The following is a 27,979-nucleotide window of genomic DNA, read 5'->3' as shown; positions in this document are numbered from 1 at the left end:
TTCCATTTTCTTATAATAAGTTGACTTTGGAATATTTAGTAGCGAGGAAATTTCCCGACAGGATTTGTTGCACAGGTGGCTGTTTGCTTCTTGCCACAGTTACGTGAGTATTCCTTATCTCTAGTCTATGCCAAGTGTTAGCTTTAGCGTTTCCTCTGGCTTATTTTCCGTTTTGGGTATTTTGTTTGATTTCGACAAAATAAGTCATGTTCCTACCTGCACGTCCTGTCCAGAGTGGTCCGTCTGCATCCCGGGGGATGCGACCCAATCGGGACAATAACCACGTTTTCCAGTCCGAACATTAAGTATCTTGCGGTCTATTCGATTGAATATAGGTTGAAAAGGATTTGCAAAGTTCCTTTCACCGGAACTAAAGGGGCCAAGCCCAACTCCTGAAAAACAACCCCATTCCATGATTCCTCCACTGACCCCCTCTCTCTGTCAGTTTACGTGGCCTACCACCTCGTGGCTGAGTTGCTGTTGTTCCCAAACTCTTCCATTTTCTTATAATAAGTTGACTTTGGAATGTTTAGGTTGAAAAGGATTTGCAAATCCTTGTATTCTGTTTTTATTTACGTTTTACACAACGTGCAAACTTCACTGGTTTTGTGCAATAATATTCTGCAAAACAGCATCCGGGTCTCACTTCACTTTGGCCACCCGTCTTCTTTTAACGTCCCCCAGACTTTGACTTACTGCAGCGTTAAATGCATTCTTGAGGTGTGTGTGTGTGTGTGTGTGTGTGTGTGTGTGTGTGTGTGTGTGTGTGTGTGTGTGACAAAGTGTGTGTGTGTGTGTGTGTGTGTGTGTGTGTGTGTGTGTGTGTGTGTGTGTGTGTGTGTGTGTGTGTGTGTGTGTGTTAAGGGGTTAACACTCCTCGCTGCAGCTTTGGCTCACTTCCCCACCACAGTAGCCACACTTGCAAAGGGCCCGTCGTGGCGTCAGATGTTCCTGCAGACCCACGGCGCCCCCAAGCGGACGGCCGGGGGACGCCCGGTGGGTGCGCGCACAGGAGGAGGGATCAGTGCGCCGAGCTGGTGGGGCAGGACCGGGACAGGAGAGCGAACGGAGGGCTCTTCTGCGGCAAAGTAAGCGCGTATCCAGGGGCTTTATTCCCTGTTTCTTCCCCCCCTTTTTTTCCTTCTCCGCGTCTGTTGAAATGAGGACATAATCCACGCGAGACCAGCTGCGCACAAACACTTCTGAAGTTGGAGAGAATTTGGGTGAGTGGCACTTTTACGCACAGAAATGCGCATTCCATTTGTCTCTCTTATCATCTGAAATATGGATCTTTACCACTCTTGCTTTTTCTGTCTTTTCTAAAGTTGTGACTCTTCCTACTAAATTTAAACTAAGTTCTTTTCATGGCCTTTATTATCTCTTTTCTCCAAAGTTTGCATGTTTTTTTGTTTTTTTTTACCTGTGCGGTCACTTTTCTGGCCAGGGCATTAAGTAATAAGAGTAGTGAACCATTTGCAGGCGCGACTTCTCTATGTTTTCCCTAGTTTGTCCTCTAGAGGGAGCCACAGTTCGGCGCATTATTGCATGGGGATTGCAGAAGATCCCTGCAGAATATGCATGTGTGCTTTTTTTTAATACATTTGACAATAAATAGATACTTTTATTCATCAAATTCATAATGTCAACGTTCTTTGGAAGGAACAGTATTTTTTCCCTTTGAATTTTAAGAGCATTTTGTCAAATTTGGGGGCATTTAGGGACTTTTGGTCCCGTCCAAAATGTATGTTAAGCTATATTCAACGGAGGCAAGTCAAGCAGTAGTGCCAGGCGGAAAAAACTGGTTTTGTTTAGACCGCCCACAATCTCAAGAATTGGCTCTGTGGTGCCGTCATCTATTGCTCAAAGATTAATGGAAGGCAACAGCTGACTAAAAAGCCGCCGATATGTGCAAGTCAAACCAAAATGCTAATATTAGCATGCTAACAGTTAGAATGTAAGTAAAGAACCAGTGGCCTCATTATCACATGGAGATTGCAGAAGGTCCCTGCAGAAAAGTGCATGTGTACTTTTTTTAATATAACAGAATTTGACAATAAATACATAATTTTATTCATCAAATTGATAATGTCAACGTTCTTTGGAAGGAAGAGTATTTTTTTCCTTTGAATTTGAAGAGCATTTTGTGAAATTTGGGGGCATTTAGGGACTTTTGGTCCCGTCCAAAATGTGTGTTAAGCTATATTCAATGGAGGCAAGTCAAGCAGTAGTACCAGGCGGACAAACCTGTTTCTTTTTAGACCGCCCACAATCTCAACGATTGGTTCTGTAGTGCCGTCATTTATTGCTCAAAGATTAATGGAGGGCAACAGCTGACTAATCAGCCGATATGTGCAAGTCGAACCAAAATGCTAATATTAGCATGCTAACAGTTAGAATGTAAGTAAAGAACCAGTGTCTTCATTATCACATGGGGATTGCAGAAGGTCCCTGCAGAAAATGCATGTGTACTTTTTTTAATATAACAGAATTTGACAATAAATAGTTAATTTTATTCATCAAATTGATAATGTCAACGTTCTTTGGAAGGAAGAGTATTTTTTTCCTTTGAATTTTAAGAGCATTTTGTGAAATTTGGTGGCATTTAGGGAGTTTTGATCCCGTTCAAAATGTATGTTGAGCTATATTCAATGGAGGCAAGTCAAGCAGTAGTACCAGGCGGACAAACCTGTTTTCTTTTAGACCGCCCACAATCTCAACGATTGGCTCTGGAGTGCTGTCATCTATTGCTCAAAGATTAATGGAGGGCAACCGCTGACAAATCAGCCGCCGATATGTGCAAGTCGAACCAAAATGCTAATATTAGCATGCTAACAGCTAGAATGTAAGTAAAGAACCAGTGACCTCATTATCACATGTGGATTGCAGAAGGTCCCTGCAGAAAAGTGCATGTGTACTTTTTTTAATATAACAGAATTTGACAATAAATACATAATTTTATTCATCAAATTGATAATGTCAACATTCTTTGGAAGGCAGAGTATTTTTTTCCTTTGAATTTGAAGAGCATTTTGTGAAATTTGGGGGCATTTAGGGAGTTTTGGTCCCGTCCAAAATGTATGTTAAGCTATATTCAATAGAGGCAAGTCAGGCAGTAGTACCAGGCGGAAAAAAACGGTTTCTTTTTAGACCGCCCACAATCTCAATGATTGGCTCTGTAGTGCCGTCATTTATTGCTCACAGATTAATGGAGGGCAACAGCTGACTAATCAGCTGATATATGCAAGTCGAACCAAAATGCTAATATTAGCATGCTAACAGTTAGAATGTAAGTAAAGAACCAGTGGCCTCATTATCACATGGAGATTGCAGAAGGTCCCTGCAGAAAAGTGCATGTGTACTTTTTTTAATATAACAGAATTTGACAATAAATAGATAATTTTATTCATCAAATTGATAATGTCAACGTTCTTTGGAAGGAAGAGTATATTTTCCTTTGAATTTGAAGAGCATTTCGTGAATTTTTGGCGCATTTAGGGAGTTTTGCTCCCATGCACTTTTTACCGTCCAAAATGTATGTTAATCTATATTCAATGGAGGCAAGTCAAGCATTAGTACCAGGCGGAAAGCTTCTGTGATTAAATCCTCACTTTTATCAGTGTTTTGAAGCATAAATACCTCCATATTGCGCTCCACGCACCCTCTTTATTAACCAGTAGAATTTACGTAGTTTTTTTTGCCATTTTTCGTCTCCGCTCTGTTTCTGCTTGTACGCGCTTTGTGTGCGCGTGTTGACAAACAACACAGCATGCGGATGGAAAAAACTCAATATTTTTTAATGGCTGTATAGTACCATTTTAACTCATTAGTACCGTCGTACTTTGTTTGTACCGGTATAGCGTACAAGCTCGGCGCCCTCACAAACGATCAGAAATCACAAAATCCCCTAACTTTAACGACCATATGGCTACGATAATAAAACATTCCTTTAACGTCGGCAAAAGAAGTAGCTCACGGTAGGAAAGAAAGGAGCAGTATGTATGTGCTCTTGGAAGTGGCGCCGCTGAACACGGGTTAGTCTCTCATCACAATTTCTGCTTGTATGCGCTTTGTGTGCACGTATTGACAAACAACACAGCATGCAGATGGAAAAAACTCAATATTTTTTAATGGCGTTATAGTACTGTTTTAACTCATTAGTACCGCCGTACTTTGTTTGTACCAGTATAGCGTACAAGCCTGGCGTCCTCACAAACGATCAGAAATCACAAAATCCCTTACCTTTAACAAAAATATTGCTATGATAATATATATATTTTTTTTATTTATTAAATCCTGGACTTATCCATTAACATCGGCAAAAGAAGTAGCTCACGGTAGGAGATAAAGGAGCAGACAGAGGGGGAATGGAAGGGTATGTGCTCTTGGAAGAGGCGCCGCTGAACGCGGGTTAGTCCTCTCATCACAATTAAAAACTTGCTACGGTACGGGGCGGGCTTATTTAATCTCTTCAGTGCGATCAAGCAAAAAAATGGCTGGAAATGAATGAATGAAACGTGGTTCGCACACGGAAACGTGGTTCGCACACAGAGGCATATATAAAAGTTTGTAAACCGAGAAGTTCACAAAATAATAATAACAATAATAATAATAATAATAATTAGGTTTCAAAGCACCATAGAATAGAACCGTGATCATTTTCAGGGTGTGGTTTCCAGTTCTACACTATACTGAGAATTTCTATGAATAATTAGTTGTTGTTTTTTTTAAAACACAATAGATTCATATGTTGTCAATATTCAGTGTTTTATCCGTCGTAGTTAATATTTTAAATCTTTATTTTCATGTACATTCTCATTCAGTAAAAAAAATGTAAAATTCCATTCCGTTTTTTTAAGGCGGTCTGTCATGTTTCTAGCATTCAATCAGACATTATTGTGAGGTTTTGTATTAGTCTTCCTAAAAAATAGACATACCGGCCCCCGGACACATTTTTTTCCTCTAAATTTGGCCCCCAATTTGACATTTTTTAACCACATGCTGACTAAAAAATTTAAAATTCCATTCCGTTTTTTAAGGCGGTCTGTCAAGTTTCCAGCATGTAATCAGACATTATTGTGAGGTTTTGTATTAGTCTTCGTAAAAAATAGACATACCGGCCCCCAGAAAAACCTTTTTTTTCTCTAAATTTGGCCCCCAATTTGACATTTTTTAACCACATGCTGACTAAAAAATAAAAAATTCCATTCCGTTTTTTTTAAGGCGGTCTGTCATGTTTTTAGCATTCAATCAGACATTATTGTGAGGTTTTGTATTAGTCTTCCTAAAAAATAGACATACCGGCCCCCGGACACATTTTTTTCCTCTAAATTCGGCCCCCAATTTGACATTTTTTAACCACATGCTGATTAAAAAATTAAAAAATTCCATTCCGTTTTTTAAAGGGGGTCTGTCATGTTTTTAGCATTCAATCAGACATTATTGTGAGGTTTTGGAGTCTTCCTAAAAAATAGACATACCGGCCCCCAGACACAACATTTTTTCCTCTAAATTTGGCCCCCAATTGGACATTTTTTAACCACATGCTGACTAAAAAATTTAAAATTCCATTCCGTTTTTCTTTTAAGGCGGTCTGTCATGTTTTTAGCATTCAATCAGACATTATTGTGAGGTTTTGTATTAGTCTTCGTAAAAAATAGACATACCGGCCCCCGGACACATTTTTTTTCTCTAAATTTGGCCCCCAATTTGACATTTTTTAACCACATGCTGACTAAAAAATAAAAAAAATTCCATTCCGTTTTTTAAGGCGGTTTGTCATGTTTTTAACATTCAATCAGACATTATTGTGAGGTTTTGTATTAGTCTTCCTAAAAAATAGACACATTTTTTCTGTAAATTTGGCCCCCAATTTGACATTTTTTAACCACATGCTGACTAAAAAATAAAAAAGGCCATTCCGTTTTTTTTAAGGCGGTCTGTCATGTTTTTAGCATTCAATCAGACATTATTGTTAGGTTTTGTAGTCTTCCTAAAAAATGGACATACCGGCCCCCAGACACCTTTTTTTTCTCTAAATTTGGCCCCCAATTTGACATTTTGTAACCACATGCTGACTAAAAAATGTAAAATTCCATTCCGTTTTTTAAGGCGGTCTGTCATGTTTTTAGCATTCAATCAAACATTATTGTGAGGTTTTGTATTAGTCTTCCTAAAAAATAGACATACCGGCCCCCAGACACCTTTTTTTTCTCTAAATTTTGCCCCCAATTTGACATTTTTTAACCACATGCTGACTAAAAAATAAAAAATTCCATTCCGTTTTTTTAAGGCGGTCTGTCATGTTTTTAACATTCAATCAGACATTATTGTGAGGTTTTGTATTAGTCTTCCTAAAAAATAGACACATTTTTTTCTGTAAATTTGGCCCCCAATTTGACATTTTTTAACCACATGCTGACTAAAAAATAAAAAATTCCATTCCATTTTTTTAAGGCGGTCTGTCATATTTTTAGCATTCAATCAGACATTATTGTGAGGTTTTGTATTAGTCTTCCTAGAAAATAGACATACCGGCCCCCGGACACATTTTTTTTCCTCTAAATTTGGCCCCCAATTTGAATTTTTTTTTAACCATCTTCACGTGCAGACTTTGACAGTGCCAGACACAAAATGAGATGTCGTGCTTGTTGACTGAACTACATTTTGTGGCCCTTTGTGTGTGTCAGAGCGGCGAAGAAGAAGAAGAAGAAGAAGAAGAAGAAGTAGAAGAAGAAGATGGAGGGCTTGAAGATCGTCGCACTGTGTTTTCTCCTCGGGGCCCTGAGCAACGCCCAGGCCCCTGAGTGCAGCAGTAAGTACAAAACCCAACACCCAAAGTCGGCACGTTGTGTAATTCGTAAATAAAAACAAAATACAATGATTTTAAAATCCTTTTCAACTTATATTCAATTGAATAGACTGCAAGCTTGGAATCGTCTTGCTGAAATAAGCAGGGGCGTCCATGACAACGTTGCTTGGATGGCAACATATGTTGCTCCAAAACTTGTATGTACCTTTCAGCATTAATGGTGCCTTCACAGATGTGTAAATTACCCATGTCTTGGGCAGTAATACACCCCCAAACCATCACAGATGCTGGCTTTTCAACTTTGCGCCTAGAACAATCCGGATGGTTCTTTTCCTCTTTGGTCCGGAGGGCACGACGTCCAGAGTTTACAAAAACAATTTGGAAATGTGGACTCGTCAGACCACAGAACACTTTTACACTTTGCATCAGTCCATCCTAGATAAGCTCTGGCCAGCGAAGCCGGCGGCGTTTCTGGGTGTTGTTGATAAATGGCTTTCGCCTTGCATAGTACTGTTTGAACTTGCACTTACAGATGTAGCGACCAACTGTAGTTACTGACAGTGGCTTTCTGAAGTGTTCCTGAGCCCATGTGGTGATATCCTTTACATACTGATGTCGCTTTTTGATGCAGTACCGCCTGAGGGATCGAAGGTCACTGGCATTCAATGTTGGTTTACGTGCAGTGATTTCTCCAGATTCTCCGAACCTTTTGATGATATTACGGGCCGTAGATGGTGAAATCCCAAAATCCCTTGCGGTAGAAACTGATACAAGGCTTTAAGGTCGGGTACTGATCCTGGCTGGACCCAATATTTCCCCCTTGTGGTGGAAATTTATAAAGACAATGGACTCGTCTGACCACAGAACACTTTTACACTTCGCATCAGTCCATCCTAGATGAGCTCGGGCCCAGCGAAGCCGGCGGCGTTTCTGGGTGTTGTTGATAAATGGCTTTCGCCTTGCACAGTAGAGTTTTAACTTACACTTACAGATGTAGCGACGCACTGTAGTTACTGAGAGAGGTTTTCTGAAGTGTTCCTGAGCCCATGTGGTGATATCCTTTACACACTGATGTCGCTTTTTGATGCAGTACCGCCTGAAGGATCGAAGGTCACAGGCATTCAGTGTTGGGTTTCGGCCTTGCCGCTTACGTGCAATGATTTCTCCAGATTCTCCGAACCTTTTGATGATATTACGGGCGGTAGATGGTGAAATCCCGAAATCCCTTGCGGTAGAAACTGATACAAGGCTTTAAGGTCGGGTACTGATCCTGTCTCGACCCAATATTTCCCCCTTGTGGTGGAAAGTTATAACGACAATGGACTCGTCTGACCACAGAACACTTATACACTTCACATCAGTCCATCCTAGATGAGCTCGGGCCCAACGAAGCCGGCGGCATTTCTGGGTGTTGTTGATAAATGGCTTTCGCCTTGCACAGTAGAGTTTTAACTTACACTTACAGATGTAGCGACGCACTGTAGTTACTGAGAGAGGTTTTCTGAAGTGTTCCTGAGCCCATGTGGTGATATCCTTTACACACTGATGTCACTTTTTGATGCAGTACCGCCTGAAGGATCCAAGGTCACGGGCATTCAATGTTAAGTGCAGTGATTTCTCCAGATTCTCTGAACCTTTTGATAATATTACGGGCGGTAGATGGTGAAATCCCGAAATCCCTTGCGGTAGAAACTGATACAAGGCTTTAAGGTTGGGTACTGATCCTGGCTCGACCCAATATTTCCCCCTTGTGGTGGAAAGTTATAACGACAATGGACTCGTCTGACCACAGAACACTTTTACACTTCGCATCAGTCCATCCTAGATGAGCTCAGGCCCAGCGAAGCCGGCGGCGTTTCTGGGTGTTGTTGATAAATGGCTTTCGCCTTGCACAGTAGAGTTTTAACTTACACTTACAGATGTAGAGACGCACTGTAGTTACTGAGAGCGGTTTTCTGAAGTGTTCTTGAGCCCATGTGGTGATATCCTTTACACACTGATGTCGCTTTTTGATGCAATACCGCCTGAGGGATCGAAGGTCACGGGCATTCAATGTTGGTTTACATGCAGTGATTTCTCCAGATTCTCTGAACCTTTTGATGATATTACGGACCATAGATGGTGAAATCCCGAAATTCGTTGCGGTAGAAACTGATACAAGGCTTTAAGGTCGGGTACTGATCCTGGCTCGACCCAATATTTCCCCCTTGTGGTGGAAAGTTATAACGACAATGGACTCGTCTGACCACAGAACACTTTTACACTTCGCATCAGTCCATCCTAGATGAGCTCGGGCCCAGCGAAGCCGGCGGCGTTTCGTTGATAAATTGCTTTCGCCTTGCATACTGGAGTTTTAACTTGCACTTTATGATGTAGTGACCCACCTTAGTTACTGACAGTGGTTTTCTGAAGTGTTCCTGAGCCCATGGGGTGATATCCTTTACACACGGATGTCACTTTTTGATGCAGTACCGCCTGAAGGAGCCAAGGTCACGGGCATTCAATGTTAAGTGCAGTGATTTCTCCAGATTCTCTGAACCTTTTGATGATATTACGGACCGTAGATGGTGAAATACAGTCTATTCAATTGAATATAAGTTGAAAAGGATTTGCAAATCATTGTTTTTTTGTTTTTATTTACAATTTACACAACATGCCAACTTTACTGGTTTTGGGGTTTGTACACTTAATCATGGTTGAATCAAACATCCTAGTTGTGTAGTCAACAACGCAACACACTTTTCTTTAACCCTCCAGAGAAGAGAGAGTGTCCCATTGACGTGTACTTCACCATCGACACGTCTGAGACCATCGCCCTGCAGGAGACACCACCCGGATCCCTCGTGGAGAGCATCAAGGTCATTCTATGAACAGCAATCCTTGCATTTATCGTAGCACTCGTCTATCCCAAAAACATTTTTACATTATTATTATTACCATGGGACAAAAAGGTTTCCTCAACTAGATGAGGCAATTCCTGAAGGAATTGCGTGTAAATGCTCCAATGCTGAAGTTGAAGAGTTGGAATTTCCAGGGAAACCAGAATTTGGTTTGGAACTTGGGAAAGTGTTAGTTTGAATGTCCAGGATGAGTGGAATGTGTTGATGTTGGAATGGTTTGAATAGGTTGAAAAATGTGGGAATTGTGCAACTTGGGAAGATGTCCCATTCATTTCAATGGGAACTTCCTGGAAATTTGGGAAAAGCAGGATTTTTGGGGGGGAAATTATTAGGAGCATGAATGTCCTGAATGAGCTGAATTGGTTGGTGTTGGATTTGTTTAAATCGGTCAAGAAATGTTGAATTAGTAACAGTTTTTAATTGAGAAATTCCTGGAATTTCGGGAAAAACAGAGAATTTTTCTAGTTCCTTGACCAACTTGATTTTTGTCCTGAATATGAGGAGTGTTTTGACGGTGGAACGGTTGAAATGGGTTGAAAAATGTGAAAGGAGTAGTCAAACTTACGGGTGGAAATAGGTTTCCGAAAACAGGAATTCCTGGAAATGTGTTGAATGTGGAAAAATGGTAGTTTGAATGTCCAGGATGAGTTGAATGTGTTAAAGGTAGAATGGTTTTAAGAATGTGGGAATTGTGCAACTTGGAAAAATGTCCCATTCATTTCAATGGGAACTTCCTGGAAATTTGGGAATTTTGGAAAAACGGTATTTAAAAAAAAAAAAAGATTAGGAGCATGAATGTCCTGAATGAGCTGAATTGGTTGGTGTTGGAATTGTTTAAATCGGTCAAGAAATGTTGAATTAGTAACAGTTTTTAATTGAGGAATTCCTGGAATTTCGGGAAAAACTGCAAATTTTTCTAGTTCCTTGACCAACTTGTTTTTTGTCCTGAATATGAGGAGTGTTTTGACGGTAGAACGGTTGAAATGGGTTGAAAAATGTGAAAGAAGTAGTCGAACTTAAGGGTAAAAATGGCTTACCAGGAATTCCTGGAAATGTGTTCAATGTGGAAACATGGTAGTTTGAATGTCCAGAATGAGTTGAATATGTTGAAGGTGGAATGGTTTGAATGGGTTGAAGAATGTGGGCATTGTGCAACTTGGAAAAATGTCCCATTAATTTCAATGGGAACTTCCTGGAATTTTGGGAAAAGCGGGATTTTTTTTAAAAATGATTAGGAGCATGAATGTCCTGAATGAGCTGAATTGGTTGGTGTTGGAATTGTTTAAATCGGTCAAGAAATGTTGAATTAGTAACAGTTTTTAATTGAGAAATTCCTAGAATTTCGGGAAAACCGAGAATTGTTCTAGTTCCTTGACCGACTTGGTTTTTGTCCTGAATATGAGGAATGTTTTGATGGTGTAACGGTTGAAATGGGTCGTAAAATGTGAAAGGAGTAGTCGAACTTAAGGGTGGAAATAGGTTACCGAAAACGGGAATTCCTGGAAATTTGTTGAAAATTGTAGTTTGAATGTCCAGGATGAGTTGAATATGTTAAAGGTGAAATGGTTTGAATGGGTTGAAGAATGTGGGCATTGTGCAACTTGGAAAAATGTCCCATTTATTTCAATGGGAACTTCCTGGAAATTTGGGAATTTTGGGAAAAGCGGGATTTAAAAAAAAATGATTAGGAGCATGAATGTCCTGAATGAGCTGAATTGGTTGGTGTTGGAATTGTTTAAATCGGTCAAGAAATGTTCAATTAGTAACAGTTTTTAATTGAGAAATTCCTGGAATTTCGGGAAAAACAGAGAATTTTTCTAGTTCCTTGACCAACTTGGTTTTTGTCCTGAATATGAGGAGTGTTTTGACGGTGGAACGGTTGAAATGGGTTGAAAAATGTGAAAGGAGTAGTCGAACTTACGGGTGGAAATAGGTTACCGAAAACGGGAATTCCTGGAAATGTGTTGAATGTGGAAAAATGGTAGTTTGAATGTCCAGGATGAGTTGAATGTGTTAAAGGTAGAATGGTTTTAAGAATGTGGGAATTGTGCAACTTGGAAAAATGTCCCATTCATTTCAATGGGAACTTCCTGGAAATTTGGGAATTTTGGAAAAACGGTATTTAAAAAAAAAAAAGATTAGGAGCATGAATGTCCTGAATGAGCTGAATTGGTTGGTGTTGGAATTGTTTAAATCGGTCAAGAAATGTTGAATTAGTAACAGTTTGTAATTGAGGAATTCCTGGAATTTCGGGAAAAACTGCAAATTTTTCTAGTTCCTTGACCAACTTGTTTTTTGTCCTGAATATGAGGAGTGTTTTGACGGTAGAACGGTTGAAATGGGTTGAAAAATGTGAAAGAAGTAGTCGAACTTAAGGGTAAAAATGGCTTACCAGGAATTCCTGGAAATGTGTTCAATGTGGAAACATGGTAGTTTGAATGTCCAGAATGAGTTGAATATGTTGAAGGTGGAATGGTTTGAATGGGTTGAAGAATGTGGGCATTGTGCAACTTGGAAAAATGTCCCATTAATTTCAATGGGAACTTCCTGGAAATTTGGGAATTTTGGGAAAAGCGGGATTTTTTTTTTAAATGATTAGGAGCATGAATGTCCTGAATGAGCTGAATTGGTTGGTGTTGGAATTGTTTAAATCGGTCAAGAAATGTTGAATTAGTAACAGCTTTTAATTGAGAAATTACTGGAATTTAGGTAAAATCGAGAATTTTTCTCGTTCTTTGACTGACTTTGGTTTTTGTCCTGAATTTGAGGAGTGTTTTGACCGTGGAACGGTTGAAATGGGTTGAAAAATGTGAAAGAAGTAGTCAAACTTAAGGGTGGAAATGGGTTACCGGGAATTCCTGGAAATGTGTTCAATGTGGAAACATGGTAGTTTGAATGTCCAGGATGAGTTGAATATGTTACAGGTAGAATGGTTTGAATGGGTTGAAGAATGTGGGCATTGTGCAACTTGGAGAAATGTCCCATTCATTTCAATGGGAACTTCCTGGAAATTTGGGAAAAGCGGCATTTTTTTTTTTTTAAATGAGTAGGAGCATGAATGTCCTGAATGAGCTGAATTGGTTGGTGTTGGAATTGTTTAAATCGGGCAAGAAATGTTGAATTAGTAACAGTTTTTGATTGAGAAATTCCTGGAACTTCGGGAAAACCGAGAATTTTTCTAGTTCCTTGATTTTTTTTCCTGAATATGAGGAGTGTTTTGACGATGGAATGGTTGAAATGGGTTGAAAAATGTGAAAGGAGTAGTCGAACTTAAGGGTGGAAATAATTTACCAAAAATGTGGAAATTTGTTGAATGTGGAAAAATGGTAGCTTGAATGTCCAGGATGAGTGGAATGTGTTGATGTTGGAATGGTTTGAATAGGTTGAAAAATGTGGGAATTGTGCAACTTAGAAAAATCTTCCATTCATTTCAATGGCAACTTCCTGGAAATTTGGGAAAAGCGGGATTTTTTTTAAAAAATGATTTGGAGCATGAATGTCCTGAATGAGCTGAATTGGTAGGTGTTGGATTTGTTTAAATCGGTCAAGAAATGTTGAATTAACAACAGTTTTTAATTGAGAAATTCCTGGAATTTCAGGGAAACCAGGATTTTTTCTAGTTTCTTAACCGTCTTGATTTTTGTCCTGAATATGAGGAGTGTTTTGACGGTGGAACGGTTGAAATGGGTTGAAAAATGTGAAAGGAGTAGTCGAACTTAAGGGTGGAAATAGGTTACCGAAAACGGGAATTCCTGGAAATGTGTTGAATGTGAAAAAATGTCCAGGATGAGTTGAATATGTTATGGGTAGAATGATTTGTGGAAATTTTAAAAATGGCCAATTCATTTTGAATGGGGAAAATGCAAAAAAAAAAAAAAAAAAAAGAAGAAGAAGAAGAAATTATGGGAAATCCAGGAATTTTTTTTAGAATTGTTGAAGTAGAGCACACAATTCCTGGACAGGCTGAATATTTAGAAGTTGGAACCGTTTGAATCAGACGAAAAATGTGGGAATTGTGGAACTTTGAAGAACATCTGATTGATTTCAATGGGAATTTCAGAAAAATTGGAAATGTTGGGAAAAGCGGGGAATTTTTTCTAAAATTGTAAAAAACTTGAATGATCTGAATGAGTTGGTGTTAAAATTTTTCAAATCGGTCGAGAAATGTTGAAGTAGTAACATGTTAAATTGAGAAATGGTATTACGGAACCCTGGAATTTCGGGAAAACCGGGAATTTTTCCGGTTCAAAAAAAAAAAACTTCTTTTTTTTTGTCCTGATTAAGAGGAATGTTTTGACGGTGGAACTGTTGAAATGGGTTGAAAAATGTGGAAGGAGTAGTCGCTAGAAAAAAGGGTGGAAATAAGGCTTTGGAAAAGCAGGAATTCTGGAAAATCCTGGAATTTTTTTAAACTTGGAAAATAGGGAAGTTTGAATTTCCAGAACGGTGAAATGTGTTGAAGGTGGAATGGTTTTAATCAGTTGAAAAATGCGGAAATGGTGGAAGTTTGAAAAATGGCCAATTCATTTTGAATGGGAAAAATGCAAAAAAAAAAAAAAAAAAAAACTAATTATGGGAAATCTGGGAAAATTGTTTTTAGAATTGTTGAAGTAGAGCACACAATTCCTGGACAGGCTGAATATTTTGAAGTTGGAACCGTTTGAATCAGATGAAAAATGTGGGAATTGAGGAACTTTGAAGAACGTCCCATTGATTTCAATGGGAATTTCAGAAAAATTGGAAATTTCGGGAAGAGCGGGGAATTTTTTGAAAATGGTAAAAAACTTGAATGGTTTGAATGAGTTGGTGTTGACATTTTTCGAATCGGTCGAGAAATGTTGGAGAGTAACATGTTGAATTGAGAAATGACATTACGGAATTCCTGGAATTTCAGGAAAACCGGGAATTTTTCCAGTTCAAAAAACAACTTCGTTTATTGTCCTGATTAAGAGGAATGTTTTGATGGTGGAACGGTTGAAATGAGTTGAAAAATGTGGAAGGAGTAATTGCCAGAAAAAAGAGTGGAAATAAGGCTTTGGAAAACCAGGATGTCTGGAAAATCCTGGAATTTTTTTTAACTTAGAAAAATTATAGTTAGAATTTCCAGAATGGTGGAATGTGTTGAAGGTAGAATAGTTTCAAACAGTTGAAAATTGAGGAAATGGTGGAAGTATGAAAAATGGCCAATTCATTTTGAACAGGGAAAAATGTCCAGGAAGACCTGGAATTCTGGGAAATCTGGGAATTTTTTGAATTTTTCAAGGGAAAGCCCACGATTTCCGAATAGGCTGACCAGTTTGAAGTTGGAACGGTTTGAATCGGGTAAAAACTGTGGAAGGTTGAGCGCCAAAATCTGGAGAAGAAGAATAAGCTGGATAAATAGATGAATTTTGGTGTAGAAAACCAAATGTGTGAATGTTTTGGAGCATTCACACAATTATCCAGAAATTGACGTTACGATAAATGATGTTGCGCTTTACTGTCTTTGCAGACCTTCAGTGAGCGCTTTGCCGAACGGTTAGAGGACGCCGACCTTCAAGGCGCCGTGCGAATCAACTGGAATATCGGCGGACTGCACTTCTCCCAGACACAGCAGGTGTTCAGCCGCATGGGCTCCAAGAGCGATTTCATCAGTGTAAGTCACACGCCTTTAGAGATGTATGATATCAGGCATTGTTTTTTATCAAACAATAATTCTGAAAATGAATGAATTCGGGATAAATGTTATTAGACATTGTCTTTTATTAAACAATAATACTGAAAATGAATGAATTCACAATAAATAATATCAGACACTGGTTTGTGGTAATAAATAATACTGTGAACAAATGAATTCAGGATAAACGATATCAGACACTGTAGTTTTGACTAAACAATATTACTACATATCAATGAATTTACAATAAATGATATCAGACACTGGTTTGAATTAAACAATAATACTGTAAATTAATGAATTTGGGATAAATTATATCAGACATAGTTTTTTTATTAAACAATAATACTGTAAATTAATTAATTCGAAATAAATTATATCAGACATTGTTTTTTCTTAAACAATAATACTGCAAATGAATTAATTCACAAGAATTGATATCAGACACTGGTTTGAATTAATCAATAATACTGTAAATTAATGAATTCAGTATGTATGATATCAGACACTGTTTTATAATTAAACAATAATACTGTAAATTAATTAATTCACAATAAATGATATCAGACACTGGTTTGAATTAAACAATAATACTGTAAATTATTGAATCCAGAATAAATGATATCAGACATTGTATTTGTACTAAACAATAATACTGTAAATTAATGAACTCACAATAAAGTATATCAGACACTGTTTTGTAGCAATCAATAATACTGTACATAAATTGATTCACAATAATTGATATCAGACACTGGTTTGAATTAATCAATAATATTGTAAATTAACGAATTCAGGATGAATGATATCAGACAATGATTTTTTTTATTAAACAATAATACTGAAAATGAATGAATTCACAAAAAATTATATCAGACACTGGTTTGAATTAAACAATAATACTGTAAATTATTGAAATCAGGATAAATGATATCAGACATTGTTTTTTATTAAACAATAATACTGTAAATTAATGAATTCACAATAAAGTATATCAGACACTGTTTTGTAGCAATTAATACTACTGTACATGAATTGATTCACAATAATTGATATCAGACACTGGTTTGAATTAATCAATAATACTGTAAATTAATTAATTCAGGATAAATGATATCAGACAATGTTTTTTAATTAAACAATAATACTGAAAATGAATGAATTCACAAAAAATTATATCAGACACTGGTTTGAATTAAACAATAATACTGTAAATTATTGAAATCAGGATAAATGATATCAGACATTGTTTTTTTTTTACCAAACAATAACACTGTAAATTAATGAATTCACCATAAATTATACCAGCCACTGTTTTGTAGCAATCAATAATACTGTACATGAATTTATTCACAATAATTGATATCAGACACTGGTTTGAATTCATCAATAATATTGTAATTTAATGAATTCAGGATACATTATATCAGACAATGGTTTTTATCAAACAATAATACTGAAAATGAATGAATTCACAAAAATGATATCAAACACTGGTTTGAATTAAACAATAATACTGTAAATTAATGAATTCAGGATAAATGATATCAGACATTGTTTTTTTATTAAACAATAATACTGTAAAATAATGAATTCACAATAAATGATATCAGACACTGGTTTGAATTAATCAATAATACTGTAAATTAATGAATTCAGGATCAATGATATCAGACATTGTTTTTTTAATCAAACAATAATACTGTAAATTAATTAATTCACAATAAATGATATCAGACACTGTTTTGTAGCAATCAATAATACTGTAAATGAATTAATTCACAATAAATTATATCAGACACTGGTTTGTAGTAATCAATAATACTATAAATGAATGAATCCAGGATAATTAATAACAGAAGCTGAGATTCTCTATATACTCTATATACCCTGTAGACAACATTTTCTTCTACCACGTCTTAAACAGGCTCGTCATTGGTACAAACTTTTAGTTCCTTGCGCAGTCTGTTCCGTGACTGTACTGATATGGTCAAGGTTTTAACTGCTTTAAATCATCCATCCATCCATTTTCCAGAGGTGGGACCAAGTCATTGTTTTGCAAGTCACAAGTAAGTCTCAAGTCTTTGCCCTCAAGTCCGAGTCAAGTCCCGAGTCAAGACAGGCAAGCCCCGAGTCAAGTCCAAAGTCAAGACTGGAAAGTCTCAAGTCAAGTCCTAAGTCCTGCATTTTGAGTTTTGAGTCCTTTCAAGTCCTTTTAACCACAGACTAATATATTAACACAGATTGTGTATGCTTTTCAAACGCTGTATTTATTTATTAAAACAAGTGCATTTTAAATTGCAGGAAAGAAAATTGTGCTGACATTGCACTTTATAATAGCACTATTAACCAGTCATTTTAAACATTAACTCATTCCTTTACAGAACAAACACATTGAAAAATAAAGTGCAAATGTACTTATTTGTACAAAAGTGTTAACATTGAAAAAAACATGACATATACGTGAACATAACAAAAAAGTTGTACTTTTTATATGTCAGGGCCCTATGCTGCATTGCATTTGCAAAAGACCAAATTAGCCAAGAGTCTGTCAGTCATTTGTGCACGATGGGGGCGTAGTATGATGCCACCATGGCTGAAAACTCGCTCCACTGGAGCACTGGAGGCAGGCACTGCCAAGACTCTCATGGCCACTCGGAACAGTGAAGGAAGAGTCTTCATGTTCGATGCCCAGAACAAAAGGGGGGAGAGAGTTGCTTTGGGTTGGTGCACTACTTGTAAGTGTATCTTGTGTTTTTTATGTTGATTTAATTAAAAAAAGAAGAAAAAAATATATATATTTCTTGTGCGGCCCGATACCAATCCATCCACGGACCAGTACCGGGCCGCGGCCCGGTGGTTGGGGACCACTGAGGTAAACAACCAACAGTATGTCAGAAAGCTAGCTAAAACGGTACACATATTCATAATATAGTATACATTTTAACTGACCTTTATTTTACTATTTTTGTCTTTTTTTAGGTGGCTAAAATATGCGGTCCTGCTGACCGCCGTCTAACGTTACGTGTGATATATTGACTAACGTAACCCTGCTTAAAATAAATCACTGAACAAAAAGTATGAATAAGGTAGTGAACTGCAACAGATTCCCGTGTTTGCAATAACGTTATAACGTTAGCAGTGAGTTAACAGCCTCACTGATTTAACTACACAGCAAATAAAAGTCACGTTACTTAGCCAATAAACGTTATCTTACATTCAAAACTTACCGTTCTTTGTGCAACTTCAAATGCCGGACGAAGTTGGAAGTTGTTGCCTCTCCATCAGTAATATTCGAACCGCATGTGTTGCAAACCGTTTTGTGTTGACCACCTCGTAATTTTTATACCCAAACAAAATTATTTTAGGTATCATTTTATGTTCACTGGCGTGTGGTTTGGACATGTCTTCTTCGTTGGTTGTCCTGCAATTTGATTGGATGAATGCTGTGTGATGAAAACAAAGTAGATCTAATTTGATTGGCTGTTGTACTGAGACCACACCAGCTGACACACGCAACGCTGATAGACAAGTACACAATGAAAAATACGGAGCGCTCCCGAATAACTTTTTCATCTTTGGGTTTTGGGGAAAGTAGCAAGTCATGTCAAGTCATGTCAATTCAAAAGGCTCAAGTCCAAGTGAAGTCACAAGTCATTGATGTTAAAGTCTAAGTCGAGTTGCAAGTCTTTTTACATTTTGTCAAGTTGAGTCTAAAGTCATCAAATTCATGACTCGAGTCTGACTCGAGTCCAAGTCATGTGACTCGAGTCCACACCTCTGCCATTTTCTACCGCTTGTCCCTTAAACATTTTCAAATGCCTCTTTCAAGAAAATATTAGTCCTTCACCAAGAAGTCACACAAAGAGTTGTCCATAGAAATATCGGTTGCTGTGTAACATTTTATGGTCAATTGCTGACCCTGGATTTATAAGAACCTGATGGTCTCCTTTACAAGCAGTCATTTAACTCTTTCTAGGGTGTCAGGGGAATCCGTTACCTCGGGAAGGGCACCTACACTGACTGCGCCCTCACCAACATGACCCAGGAAATGCGACGCTCGCCCTTCTACCCCAACGCTCTGAGGTTTGCCGTGGTCATCACCGACGGCCACGTGACCGGCAACCCATGCGGGGGCATCAAAGTGGCGGCGGAAAGGGCTCGGGACGAGGGTATCCGCATTTTTGTGGTGGCGGCTTCCAAGAACATCGATGAGACGGGACTCCGGGAGATTGCTAACACTCCAGCGACAGTCTACAGGAGGGACTTTATGGCTGTGGACTTGAGCTCGGGCAGAGCTGTGATCCAGACGGACACCATCGACCGCATCATTAAGACCATTGTAACTAACACAAACCCACAGTCACGATTCCCGCCTGTGACCTTCTCTAATTACACTGTCTTTTGTCTTTTGACAGAAACATCTATCATACGTAGAGGTAAGTCAAACAAAACCAAAGATATGGATTTCCAGAACGCTTCACTAACTGCTCCCTTCACGTCCAATACCAAAGTGCTACAAAGTGTCCTGCCTTGAAACAGCCGGTCCACTCGGTCCACAAGGCCACAGAGGACAGAAAGTGAGATTTACCTACTTTTACTTTTCATGCTCCTCAACTTACGTCACTTTCATGCACATGCACCCATTCATTGGCCTTCTTTTTCAACGCAGGGTGCCAAAGGAGACAATGGTGACCCAGGTCCGAAAGGACTGGGAGGTCGCCCAGGTGACCCAGGTATTGAAGGACCCATTGGTCAGCCTGGTATTAAAGTAAGACACCAATCTTATACATCCCAATATTTCTTTGTGATATGAAAACTGTATCTCTGATTGTCTCCCTTTTTTAACCTGTGTAGGGAGAGTCGGGTCTTAAAGGCGACAAGGTCAGTCCTGACATGTTATCATAATCAATTACTATGAAGGTGATCCAATAAATACTGGATAAATGTCTGTAGCAAATTGGTAAACGAAGGATTATCGTACCCCAATGACCATGAATGGCTTGTTTCTTTACAGGGAGAGCTGGGCACTCAAGGGAAAAAGGTATGTCTTACTTTCTTTTAGATCATATCCTTTTAACACGTTTAGTCTCCCTCCCGTTGTTCATTGTGGATTGTTCTGATTCGTTTTCCCACTTGCCTCTTTCCTTTGTCATCAGGGTGTAGCCGGTATCGCAGGGCGCAATGGGACAGACGGACAGAAAGTAAGCGATCTACAACAGTTAATAGTAACTGCATCTTTGTTTAGTCCATTTTCTGATTGTCCTATCGCCTTTCCTTACAGGGTAAAATCGGACGGATCGGTTCTCCTGGCTGCAAAGGAGACTCAGGCGACAGAGTACGACCGCATTATCAATGACACCTTGCAGACCGAAGGTGGTATGGCCTCCTAAAATGTGTGTTTTGACACCTGCAGGGTTCGGATGGTCACCCTGGAGACGTTGGTGAATATGGTTTTCCTGGAACTGCTGGAGATAAGGTAATACAACGGCGGGAATTGAATCACCGTTCCGACTACTTATTGTGATTATTTGTTTGTCTCTAGGGAGATCCGGGACGTCCTGGAAGATCTGGTCCCTCTGGCCCTCCTGGTGAAGGTGGACCAAAGGTAATGAACCAAATAGCTAGTACAGGAAATTACATATGACGTTTTTTGGGTAAAACCTTGTACACATCGTCCACAGGGAGAAAGGGGAAGTTCTGGAGCACCTGGCCAACCTGGACAGAAAGGAACTGCTGTAAGACTACCAAACACTACCAAAACATATCTAATTAATTTGCTCTTATAAACCAATGTATATTTTTTAGGGTACTCCTGGACTTCCTGGGACTAGAGGAGAGCCAGTAAGACCATCCAATCCACTAGTTTGGTTTATTTCTCCGTCTTTGCGTCGGTTAAAGGTTTGTACCGGTTCTTGTCTTCTAGGGAAGACGAGGAGATTATGGAACCAAAGGTGCTCAAGGACCAGATGGGCCTAACGGAGAAAAGGTTTGACATTAACGACAAGACGTTAAGGCTGCTTTCACACATGTATCATTTGTGTCCATTTTAATCAACTATTGTTTACTTTACACTTTGGGGCAGTCTGTTTATTCAGGTGTGCACATCAAGGCCAACTTTTCTTCATGTGTTTATTGGCAATGTTCCACTCAACAGTCCATTACCCAAACCTCCTTTTTGTATGCATACTTGCAACCAATAAGATGAATGAGTCCATTGAAATTGAACCTGGGTCCAGCTGTAAACCCCATAAACTGATTTGAACCAGTGACATCAAAGGGCCCGTGTGTGATGTATTGTTAATAGAGTACATTGTTAAACTGGATATTAATTGTGCTCTATCTTTAGGGTGAAATGGGTTCAGAAGGTCTGAGGGGGCTTCCAGGCGAATCAGGAAACAAAGGATCAAAGGTGAGAGGACCTGGATTATCTCTCAGCTTCCTTTAATTTCTTTCATACATTTTGCAACTTTCTATTATCCGAACAGGGCGACAATGGTCTTCCAGGCCCAAGAGGACCACCAGGATCCCCAGGAGAGCCTGGACGCAATGTGAGTCAAAGGTCTTTTTTGGGTACATCACATATACCTCACCTTTGGAGATATACTGTGTTTTTATCGTAGGGTACAAGAGGTGATGCTGGTGATGCTGGACCAAGAGGAGATCCAGGAACAGTTGGACCTAAGGTGGATCTCTATCCATCTTTAACTCATGATGTCGTCAATTGCTGTGTTTTGACTGTTTCCTCCACATCTATTCAGGGAGACCATGGAAGACCTGGTTTCAGCTATCCTGGACCAAGAGGATCATCGGTACTAAAAACTGGCACGCATTTAAACATAAACGTGGAAACGCCTAATAACATATTTCTATAGGGTGAAAGAGGAGAGAAAGGAAACCGTGGACCTCGTGGCGGCAGAGGGGACTGTGGTCCGAAGGGTGACCCTGGAACTAAAGGACCCTCAGGAGAGCCAGTGAGTTTAACTTCCTAGCTCATTGTGTGAACTTAAAGGATTTACACATTATTAACTTTTCCCCTTTTAATAAAAGGGTGAACCAGGACCTAATGGAGAGCCTGGAACCCGAGGACCCAGAGGAGACGCTGGGCGCGATGTAAGTAGACAGAAACGGTAACTGAGAGAAGAAATGGAGACTGAGAGAAGTGTCTGGTTAGCTCAAGCAACACGTGACTGAGCATGCAATAAGTTATCATGTCTTTTTCAGGGGGATCCGGGTCATGAAGGAGATCCTGGCCTCACAGTAAGAATGTTTATCCATGAACTTAATGGCTCGTCACAATATCAGATGAAAGGCGTGATTTATGTAACGACCATTTCTTCCTGCAGGAATGTGATGTCATGAGCTACATCAGGGAAACATGTGGCTGCTGTGGTGAGCCATCCGTGGTCTCATGAGGAACATCTGATCGAGTGTCACGTCCTCATGGTCTTCGTTTCTGTCTGCAGATTGTGAGAAGCGGTGCGGCGCTTTGGACATCGTGTTTGTCATCGACAGCTCAGAGTCTGTGGGCCTGACCAACTTCACCCTGGAGAAGAACTTTGTCATCAACACCATCAACCGACTGGGATCTCTCGCCAAGGACCCCCAGTCGGAAACAGGTAGAGTCACACCTGTCTGGGCAAGCAAGAGTTTTGTCCGAAAACGTTTGATTTGATTTCAGGCACAAGAGTGGGAGTGGTTCAGTACAGTCACAGCGGAACGTTCCAGGCCATCCGACTCGATGACCCCAAGATTGATTCACTTTCCTCATTCAAGGTCTCACACACACAGAAAAAAAACCATACAGTACTAGCTCAACTTAAAGTATGAGTACTTTGCGATTTGATGTGTTCCTTGGATTTTGGTCATGCTTTAGATTGGGATTCATCACTGATTATTACTCACTGCAGACTTCATGAACGCCAACAAACTGTACAAGGTCTGCTATCGTTAGGATACCGACTGCTGGGATGTCTCATAATACTCGCGAAGAAAAGGGTTTGGGCGGTGGAGGGAGAGCAAGCGTCTTTTCGTGTCGTCCCCGTTAGTTTCGGGTCCTAAATGAGTGTACCAACTCAGCGGAATACCTACTCAGACTTCTTATGTCCAGGTGAGATGCATGATTTATTATCTAGAATAAACTTCCAGGGAGCAGGGAAGCGAGGAAGCAGCAGACCACTCGATGACGTAAACATAGGGACACACGGTAGTGATTACGGCGCCGCTATAAATTGTTTGTCTGCTTTAGCGCTTATAATAACAGTATCACTAATTCTTGATTAATATTCAAGTCACGAAATGTAAATGGAGTATTGTTGGCGGTTTTTGAATGGTTATTTATCGGGTTTTATGGGAGAAATAGAGGAGCTCTTATTGGATCCGCAGTCAGCAGACTTTCATTTACTTTTATTTACAAGTTAGAATGCATTTCTTTTTTTAAATACATTTGTCGTCATGTCTTTCATAATGATTGTAAATTATGGGCAAAATTCCCCCAAAAAAGTGCAGTTCCCTTTTAAGGACAAAACAGAGTCGTGGACAACTCAATTTCAGATTTGGTCCCAAACATGGCACCCTGTACTCACGCGAAGGGCTTTTGGCCAATCATTTAAGAGATTTTCTGGCCATACTGTTTCTGATTTGTCAAAAGCCCCTCACGTGACAATAGGGCGCCGTGTTTGGGACCAACTCTGAAACCGAGTTGTCCGTACTCCTGGATATACACGGCTCTGGGATACAAGTATTCCGAGTCAAGAGCTTGGTTGTGGTATGCAATACGTGCTTAGGTTAAGGTACCACTGTATGAATGTATCTACTCTTCTTCATGTTGTCCATGATATGGAATGCTGTCGGCTATTCTAATTGCAGACTCTACCACAAAAATCCAACATGTTTAATCAATGTCTGTCATATTCAGGAATCTGTGAAGCGCATGGAGTGGATCGCTGGGGGAACATGGACTCCCTCTGCTTTGAAGTACGCCTACGACAACCTGATCAGGGACAGCCGTAGAGCCAAAGCCAACGTCACCGTGGTGGTCATCACTGACGGACGCTTCGACCCCAGAGACGACGACTCGTTGCTCACCTACCTCTGCAGGTAACCGGCACAGGGAACGGGTTCGGGGATGTCAAATCGGCATTGCTATACCGTATCTGATCGTCTCTGCGTGCAGTGATCCCAGTGTGGATGTGAGCGCCATCGGTATCGGAGACATGTTCGACCAGATTGAGGAGAATGAGATTCTGAAGAGCATAGCCTGCCAAAGGGACGGCAGAGTTCTGGGCATGAGGCGCTTCGCCGACCTGGTGGCCGAGGAGTTCATTGACAAGATTGAAACTGTGCTCTGCCCAGGTATTAAGAGTAGACGCTATGGAAGAAACAACAAGTTTTAATAGCACATCCTCAGAGGTTCATTGTTTCTGTCTTTCGTTCAGACCCTGTGGTTATATGCCCTGACCTCCCATGTAAGACAGGTAAGACTTTCAACCTTTGATACGATGGAGGAACAAGTGTTGTTTGTGTTTGTGTGAGTTCATACTCATAAGCTAGTTGCATTTATGAATATGGTATTTGATGTAAATACCATATTTTTCGGACTGTAAGGCGCACTTAAAATCCTTTCATTTTCTCAAAACCCGACAGTGCGCCTTATAACCCGGTGCGCCTAATAAACGGAATAATTTTGGTTGTGCTTGCTGACCTCGAAGCTATTTTATTTGGCACATGGTGAAATGATAAGTCTGACCAGTAGATGGCAGTCACACATAAGAGATACGTGTAGACTGCAATATGACTCGAGTAAACAACACCAACATTTTATGTGTTCCATTGAAAATATCGAACATTTCACACAAAATCTATCAAAATGTTTTTGTACGACTTTGGTAAGCTATGAAGCCGCACCGCTTGAGTATTATTATGGTGTGTGTATAAGGTAAGACATATTATCTGGTGTTTTGTTTCGCAATATTATGCAGAAGCAACTTTTCTTACCTTCTGGTACCTGCTGATCTGTATTTGGGATCTGCATAAGTCCGGAAAATTTGCGCCCGTCCGCCTTTGTAGTCCGTACCGGACTATTATTAGAGCCCTGTGAACATGAAATAACACCCATAAAGTCTTTTTTTATGCTCATTTCACCCAATATAGTAGTCTTGAGTTTGTTCCCGTCTAGATTGTAGATTACTATACTGTATTTACCGGTGCCATGGCCTTCTCCCGGCCACTATGTAGTAGTTTGTCTAAACTAGAACTGGGCTTTGTACATTGTTCTGCGAAAGGTTGGTCAACTTGATAGTCATCAACATCAGCATCAATCCTTCGGAATCTTTTGTTGATGCGTGGAGTTTGTGGGACCCCCGCCCACAATGTTGTTCCGCCCCCTTGTTGCAGGAGGGGGCTTCACCTCAAGGCAAGCCCCTTCGCCCTGGAGGCCTCTGGCCGGGGAAGGCGCCCCCTCATTGGTCCCTACCTCTTTGGAGGGTGTGGCGGGCCTCCTGAGCCGACTGGGCGAGCAACAGTATGGGGTCGGCGTGGCGACCATGGCGTACACAGCCCGGCGAGCCAAGCTGGCCCACGGAGCAGACAGACAGGAGTGGACCCAGCTGTTCATCAAGTCCTTCAAATATGTCTACGGGGACATAATGGGAGACCCGGACAAAGCTTTGGGCCTCTGCTAATGCTAACATGCTAACCCCGCTACCTCATTATGAATGCCAGTACGCTTACTTTAAGAAGATGTTTGTCCAAGCTGCACATTTTAATCCTAATGCTGCAATATACCGTATTTTCCGGACTTTAGACTTCCAAATTTTAGAAGAAAAAAATATTTTCTATATATTAGCCAAAGATATATACGTTGTGAAATGAGTCATTTATACAGAAACATTTTGTAAATGTTTATTTACATACTTTAATTGTAAGGCAGTAAAACGGCCGATCAAACAAAACAGAAGTCATCGTCATGGACCCACCAGCTGCAGAAGCCAGCTCTCCAATCAGCTAAACAGACTCAATAACTCCACTGTGACGTTTCGGTGAATTTACTAAGGGAATTTGCGAAACTGAAACAAAACAAAAAGAACGCCGTCGTAAGTTGATAATACTAACGGACACTCGAAAACGGTAGCACATTAGCCAATGCTAACGACGCTAGCTTCATTACATTGCAATAGCGCGTACAAATATGCATGAAAACGCTCCTACAGACATCACACAAGTAAGAATAGTTTTAGTTATATTGTAAAACTTACAAATGTTGCTTCGTGGGATGAATGAAGGCTCTATACGAGTAGACACGCTATGGACAATTAGTAGACGGAACGGCACTTGTACTTCCGATTGAAAGCTCGCTCCTACAGAAATCACACATGGGACGGTTTCGTAAGTAAGAATAGTTTTAGTTATATTGTAAAACTTACAAACGTTGCTTCGTGTGATGAATGAAGGCTCTATACGAGTAGACACGCTACGGACAATTAGTAGATGGAACGGCACTTGTACTTTCGGTTGAAAGCTCACTCCTACAGAAATCACACATGGTACGGTTTCGTAAGTAAAAATAGTTTTAGTTATACTGTAAAACTTACAAACGTTGCTTCCTGGGATGAATGAAGACTCTATACGAGTAGAAACGCTACGGACAATTAGTAGAGGGAACGTCACTTGTACTTCCGGTTGAAAGCTCGCTCCTACAGAAATCACACATGGGACGGTTTAGTAAGTAAGAATAGTTTTAGTTATATTGTAAAACTTACAAACATTTCTTCGTGTGATGAATGAAGACTATACAAGTAGAAACGCTACGGACAATTAGTAGACGGGACGGCACTTGTACTTCCGGTTGAAAGCTCGCTCCTACAGAAATCACACATGGGACGGTTTCGTAAGTAAGAATAGTTTTAGTTCTATTGTAAAACTTACAAACGTTTCTTCGTGTGATGAATGAAGACTATACGAGTAGAAACGCTACGGACATAGATGGAACGGTACTTGTACTTCCGGTTGAAAGCTTGCTTCTACAGAAATCACACATGGGACGGTTTAGTAAGTAAGAATAGTTTTAGTTATATTGTAAAACTTAAAAACGTTGCTTCCTGGGATGAATGAAGACTATACGGGTAGACACGCTACGAACAATTAGTAGACGGAACGGTACTTGTATTTCCGGTTGAAAGCTCACTCCTACAGAAATCACACATGGGACGGTTTCGTAAGTAAGAATAGTTTTAGTTCTATTGTAAAAGTTACAAAGGTTTCTTCGTGTGATGAATGAAGACTATACGAGTAGAAACGCTACGGACAATTAGTAGACGGAACGGCACTTGTACTTCCGGTTGAAAGCTCGCTCCTACAGAAATCACACATGGGACGGTTTCGTAAGTAAGAATAGTTTTAGTTATATTGTAAAACTTACAAACGTTGCTTCGTGGGATGAAAGAAGACTCTATATGAGCAGAAACGCTACGGACAAACAGTAGACGGAACGGCACTTGTACTTCCGGTCGAAAGCTCAGTCTGAACAGAAGGGCACTGCAGCACCTGCAGTGAGTGAAAATGTCCAAAAGATGGCGCCATAGCACAAACAATAATGTCAAGCAATGCCATTGCTTG

At 39.8% G+C, this 27,979-nt stretch overlaps 1 protein-coding gene across 1 annotated transcript in view; it reads left to right on the top strand.

Annotated features, from left to right (window-relative positions):
* Positions 1 to 1,026: 1,026 nt before the first annotated feature.
* col6a2 (collagen, type VI, alpha 2) overlaps positions 1,027 to 27,979 on the top strand; it is a 37,730-nt gene continuing 10,777 nt past the window's right edge. The window contains exons 1-30 of the mRNA XM_061935300.2: positions 1,027 to 1,223; positions 6,687 to 6,811; positions 9,566 to 9,666; positions 15,200 to 15,343; positions 19,344 to 19,706; positions 19,783 to 19,803; positions 19,879 to 19,944; positions 20,037 to 20,135; positions 20,222 to 20,248; positions 20,382 to 20,408; positions 20,524 to 20,568; positions 20,649 to 20,702; positions 20,781 to 20,843; positions 20,910 to 20,972; positions 21,049 to 21,102; positions 21,173 to 21,208; positions 21,291 to 21,353; positions 21,714 to 21,776; positions 21,853 to 21,915; positions 21,988 to 22,050; positions 22,126 to 22,176; positions 22,240 to 22,338; positions 22,415 to 22,477; positions 22,589 to 22,624; positions 22,711 to 22,756; positions 22,831 to 22,983; positions 23,046 to 23,140; positions 24,282 to 24,463; positions 24,540 to 24,718; positions 24,802 to 24,840. Of these exons, the coding sequence (XP_061791284.1) occupies positions 6,736 to 6,811; positions 9,566 to 9,666; positions 15,200 to 15,343; positions 19,344 to 19,706; positions 19,783 to 19,803; positions 19,879 to 19,944; positions 20,037 to 20,135; positions 20,222 to 20,248; positions 20,382 to 20,408; positions 20,524 to 20,568; positions 20,649 to 20,702; positions 20,781 to 20,843; positions 20,910 to 20,972; positions 21,049 to 21,102; positions 21,173 to 21,208; positions 21,291 to 21,353; positions 21,714 to 21,776; positions 21,853 to 21,915; positions 21,988 to 22,050; positions 22,126 to 22,176; positions 22,240 to 22,338; positions 22,415 to 22,477; positions 22,589 to 22,624; positions 22,711 to 22,756; positions 22,831 to 22,983; positions 23,046 to 23,140; positions 24,282 to 24,463; positions 24,540 to 24,718; positions 24,802 to 24,840 (2,434 nt within the window). The 5' untranslated portion in view covers positions 1,027 to 1,223; positions 6,687 to 6,735. The remainder of the gene's footprint in view (positions 1,224 to 6,686; positions 6,812 to 9,565; positions 9,667 to 15,199; positions 15,344 to 19,343; positions 19,707 to 19,782; positions 19,804 to 19,878; positions 19,945 to 20,036; positions 20,136 to 20,221; positions 20,249 to 20,381; positions 20,409 to 20,523; positions 20,569 to 20,648; positions 20,703 to 20,780; positions 20,844 to 20,909; positions 20,973 to 21,048; positions 21,103 to 21,172; positions 21,209 to 21,290; positions 21,354 to 21,713; positions 21,777 to 21,852; positions 21,916 to 21,987; positions 22,051 to 22,125; positions 22,177 to 22,239; positions 22,339 to 22,414; positions 22,478 to 22,588; positions 22,625 to 22,710; positions 22,757 to 22,830; positions 22,984 to 23,045; positions 23,141 to 24,281; positions 24,464 to 24,539; positions 24,719 to 24,801; positions 24,841 to 27,979) is intronic.

The sequence above is a fragment of the Nerophis lumbriciformis genome, linkage group LG03 (genome assembly GCF_033978685.3).
Source record: "Nerophis lumbriciformis linkage group LG03, RoL_Nlum_v2.1, whole genome shotgun sequence".
NCBI classification, from domain to species: Eukaryota; Metazoa; Chordata; class Actinopteri; order Syngnathiformes; family Syngnathidae; genus Nerophis; species Nerophis lumbriciformis.
The sequence above is the reverse complement of the archived record's forward strand: the minus strand, read 5'-3'. Positions and strand labels throughout refer to the sequence as shown.